The sequence below is a fragment of the Octopus bimaculoides genome, chromosome 18 (genome assembly GCF_001194135.2).
Source record: "Octopus bimaculoides isolate UCB-OBI-ISO-001 chromosome 18, ASM119413v2, whole genome shotgun sequence".
Classification (NCBI taxonomy): Eukaryota; Metazoa; Mollusca; class Cephalopoda; order Octopoda; family Octopodidae; genus Octopus; species Octopus bimaculoides.
Genome location: NC_068998.1, coordinates 35,931,168 through 35,936,347, shown reverse-complemented (window position 1 = coordinate 35,936,347; position 5,180 = coordinate 35,931,168). Strand labels below are relative to the sequence as shown.

The following is a 5,180-nucleotide window of genomic DNA, read 5'->3' as shown; positions in this document are numbered from 1 at the left end:
TATATATATATATATATCTGTAAAAATATGTGACACTTATTCGGTAGCCATGATAAAACTCCAAGTTTCGGATGCTGGGGTGGGAACCCACACCAACATCTCTTCAGTTATCTGGCCAATGAAAATTCCTGTGAAAAATGACCGTTAAACAAAGGGAAATTACTGTGTGGTTGACCATTATTAGGACAAAAGAGCTATAGACCGCTAAGTAAGGGGAGCGGGGTAAAAGTAAGGGAGTAGAGTATGGATTGGTGTGCTTACGCAAACACTATAGACTATAGGGAGTAGAAAAGTCTATAGTGTTTGCGTAAGCGCACCAATCCATACTTTACTCCCTTACTTTTACCCCCTCTCCTTACTTAGAGGTCTATAGCTCTTTTGTCTTAATAACGGTCAACCATTCATTAAATATGTAACATCAATAATATATGTATTATATGTATGTTTTTGTAATAATGTGCTGGTGTATCTCAGGCAACATGGTTTAAATATAGTATAGTAAGACAACATGGTATCACCATTAGTAGGAGAGGTTACGAAGGCAAAGGAGGAAGCTTAAATACTGTAACTGAATGAATTGATTAAGGGAACTTCTTTTAACTTCTCTTAATTTATTCAATGACAGTATTTTACCCTCCTCCTTCACCTACCTAACCTCTCCTACTAACGACATCACTCTGTTGTCTTACTATACTACATTATGTTTGTGTATACTCTTGTCTAGTGGAGGCGCAATGGCCCATTGGTTAGGGCAGCGGACTCGCGGTCATAGGATCGCAGTTTCGATTCCCAGACCGGTCGTTGTGAGTGTTTATTGAGTGAAAACACCTAAAGCTCCACGAGGCTCCGGCAGGGGATGGTGGCGAACCCTGCTGTACCCTTTCACTACAACTTTCTCTCACTCTTACTTCCTGTTTTTGTTGCATCTGTATTTCAAAGGGCCAGCCTTGTCACACTGTGTCACGCTGAATATCCCCGAGAACTACATTTAGGGTACACATGTCTGTGGAGTGCTCAGCCACTTGCACGTTAATTTCACGAGCAGGCTGTTCCGTTGATCAAATGGAACCCTCGACATCGTTAGCGACGGAGTGCCAATAACAATACACTTGTCTAGATATAATATAATGGTTGCAAATGAGCGTCATCGTTATGTCAGCGAGGTTGTTTGTTTCCAGTCTTGTATGGAAAACATTTCTTGTTATGGGAAGGCTGGAGCTCCTTGTTCAGAAATCTGCTGTGTCAGGGTTACCGTTGTCTAAGCAAAGAGAACATCGTGCAAATTTTCTAAATGTGCAGAGACATTCAAGTCATAATAATATAGAAATGGATAGATAATCAACACGTATGACAGAGTAGCCTCCCCTACAACTTTCATAATAGTTTAATTCGTTGTATCTTTCCTTTCCTGTTCAAGAGCTTCAATTATAATTATATTACAAAATCAGATTTAGTATTTTGGCCCCGGCGACAAAGAGTAAGGCATAGTGTTGTTAATTATGTATTTTAACTAAATAATCGGAGTTAAAATTCTGTATATTTCGACTTTGCATTACCTATCATTTGAACTATCATTACCTGTCATTTGAACTCAAGGTTCCTCAAAACGGATTTATAAAAATGTAATTTAAGGCTTTAGAAAATCCATACTGATGCATGGGCATCTTAAAGATGTCTTTGTTTTTCCTTGTGAGTGAATTTAGTCAGCGGAAACTGCGTGGAAGTCCGTTATTTATGCATATGTATGTTTGTGTTCGTTACATCCCCCATCTCCTCTTGACGAGCAGGGTTGCTTTTTTTATGACTCTATAACTTATTGGTTTGACAAGAGACACTGATAGTACCAGACTTACAAAATGAATACTGGTATCAATTTGTTCAACTAAACCTTTCAAGGTGGTGCCCCAGCATGGCTACAGTTCAATGACTGAAACAAGTAAAAGCTAAAAGATTGGTTTGATAAATAAAACAGCGTAAGCAATGGTTTTCTAGGTTTTGTTTTCCAAATTTTGGAAACAGAATTTTGTTTAACTTTCCCCACTAAGTGCATGACTTCTCAAAAATGTTTCACCTTATGTGCTGTGTAAGAAATGATTTTAATATATACCTGAAATATTGCTGTGATTGGTGTTAACATCATGTTTAACTATGGTGTGGTACCATGAAAAAACGTTATGTTAGCGACACCTTGGGGTCAGTTTGACCCCATTGTTAAAAATGTGTATTTATTTCACTCAACATATTACTTTGTTTGGAAACAGGTAAGGGTTGGTGACAGGAAAAGCATACAGCTGTGGGAAGTTTAACTTAATGAATTCCATCTGACACCTGCAAGCATGGAATTGTGGACATCAAAATGTTGATGGTGGCAGCATTGTTTACTATGGCAAATGTGATGATTATGTGCACACACACACATTCTTTTACTTTTTTAATTGTTTCAGTCATTAGAATGTGGCCATGCTGGAGCACTGCCTTGAATGATTTTTAGTTGAATGAATCAACCCCAGTACTTATTTCTTTTTAAAGCCTGGTACTTCTTCTATCAGTCTCTTTTTGCTGAACTGTTGTAAACACACCAGCACCAATTGTAAACACATCAACACACCAGTTGTAAACACACTAATACCAGTTGTCAAGTGGTGATGGTGGTGGGGACAAACAGGCACAAATACACACACAGATATATATATATATATATATATATATATATATATATATACGAAATCGAAATTGTAATTGAACCTTATTCAATGACTGTAAAAAACACCATTTTGAGCGTAGCCGTTGCCAGTACCACCTGACTGGCCCAAGTGCCGGTGGCATGTAAAAGCACCCACTACACTCTCAGAGTGGTTGGCGTTAGGAAGGGCATCCAGCTGTAGAAACTCTGCCAGATCAGATTGGAGCCTGGTGCAGTCATCCGGTTTGCCAGTCCTCAGTCAGATCATCCAACCCATGCCAGCATGGAAAGCGGACGTTGAGCGGTGATGATACGACAGGCCTCTTTGAGTTTCCTTCTACCAAATGCACTCACAAGGCTTTAGTTGGCCTGAGACTATAGTAGAAGACACTTGTTCAAGGTGCCACATAGTGAAACCAAACTCTGAACCATGTGATTGGGAAGCACGCTTCTTACCACACAGCCACACCTGCACCCATGTTGACTTGTTCAATAGTACTTTATATACATGTTCAATGATCTCAGTTTCAGTATTTATTATTTTGCTCTACATTGGTTAAATATGATCTTCAGATGTTGCGTCTAACAGAGGTGGTCAAGCTATGTCAAATTGTAGTCATGGCCTGTGCTGGTATCACATGAAAGGCACCTGTCTTGGTGGCACATAAAAGGCATTCATGCCAGTAACATGTAAAAGGCACCCATACCGATGACACGTAAAAGGCATCCATGACAGCGACACGTGAAAGACACCCATTTCACTCTGTGGAGTGGTTGGCATTATAAATGGGCGTCCAGCCATAGAAACGAAGCCAAAACAGCTTGCCAGCTCTGGTCAAACCATGTCACTCTTGCTAGCATGGAAAATGGACATTCAAGGATGATGATGACATTGTTACTACTTTTATTGATCTGGTATTTTCTGTGAAAATTGTTTCATGATTTTGATGATGTTCTTTTTCTTTTTTTTTTATTTTTCATTTCTTTTTCTTTCCCCTTCAATTAGTGTTTGGTGAATAACTTTTCTGAAGAAAACCACCTCAAGCTATATTCATGGCCAATTGCTGTCATGAAAAATAAGTATGATCTTGGAGTCGTAGTGTCTTTTGGATGTCTGATTCCTGGAAAGATTATCCGAATGTTTCCGCAGTAAGTAAGAATTTCATATTTTCAGCACGACTCCAACCACTCCCTTCCTTCCAGTTGATTTAGCATGTGCAACCTTAATCCAGACAATTTTTCCCTCTTCTTTATTTCCTTTCTCCATCTGTTTTCTCTCCTCATTCCTTTCTGTAGAAAAGCATACAAAATATTGTGTTTTGTACAATTTTGAACCATAAGCCTTGTGAGTGGATTTGGTAGATGGAAACTGAAAGAAGCCTGTTATATATATAATATATGTATGTGTCTTTGTTTATCCTCACACCACAACTATATATGTGTGTGTGTTCTCACACCACAACTGGCAGAGTTTCTACAGTTGGATGCCCTTCTTAATGCCAACCACTCCAAGGGTGTAGTGGGTGCGTTTACGTGCTACCGGCATGAGGGCCAGTCAGGCGGTATTGGTGTGTTTGCATCCCAGTAACTTAGTGGTTTGGCAAAAGGGACCGATAGAATAAGTACCAGGCTTAACAAATAAGTACTAAGTCAATTCATTCAACTAAAAATTCTTGAAAGTGGTGTTCCAGTATGGCCACAGTCTAATGACTGAAACAAGTAAAAGATTATTGTTTATTCTTTTGCTTGTTACAGTCATTGGACTTCAGCCATGCTTGAAGGATCTTAGTCAAATAAATTGACCCCATTTTAAAAATTTAGTCTGATACTTATTTTATTGGTCATTTTTGCTGAACTGCTAAGTTATGGGGACATACACAAACCAACATTGGTTGTTAAGCAGTGCTGGGGAGACAAGCACATACACAATGAGACACTCACACACACACACACACACACAACAAGCTTCTTTCAGTTTCTGTCTGCCAAATCCACTCACAAGGATTTGGTTGATTCTGGGCTATAGTAGAAGACACATGCCCAATGTGCCACACTGTGAGACTGAGTCTGAAGCAACTTGGTTGGGAAGCAAACTTCTTAATGCATAGCCACACACACAAAACGGGCTTCCACACAATCTGTATACTATGCAATTGGGTTCTATACTCTTCCATCTCGAAGACATCAACCAACAGTGCTTGGCAGAGAGAATGAAACTGATCACTTCAGTTCTCATCCCAAGCAGATGATAAGGTTGTCATGTGGTCCAATTTCACAACAAGTTTAAATACATATGGATGTAATAGGAGCAGGTGAGGCTGTAGGGTTGAGAAACTTGCATCCCAACCATGTGGTCTGAGGTTCAATCCCATTGTGCAGCACATTGGGCAAGTATTTTCTACTATAATCACAAGCTGACCAAAGCCTTATGAATGAATTTGGTAGAGGGAAACTGATAGAAACCCCTGTTGCATATATATATATATATATATATATA

At 39.2% G+C, this 5,180-nt stretch overlaps 1 protein-coding gene across 5 annotated transcripts in view; it reads left to right on the top strand.

The window, feature by feature from the left end:
• LOC106873221 (methionyl-tRNA formyltransferase, mitochondrial) overlaps positions 1-5,180 on the top strand; it is a 60,214-nt gene that overhangs the window by 6,636 nt on the left and 48,398 nt on the right. For all 5 annotated transcript variants that reach the window (XR_008265935.1, XM_052974352.1, XM_014920477.2 and 2 more), the window contains exon 4: positions 3,690-3,832. Coding sequence is in view for 4 of the 5 variants with exons in the window: in XM_052974352.1 (XP_052830312.1) it covers positions 3,690-3,832 (143 nt within the window). In the remaining variant the exon portion in view is untranslated. The remainder of the gene's footprint in view (positions 1-3,689; positions 3,833-5,180) is intronic.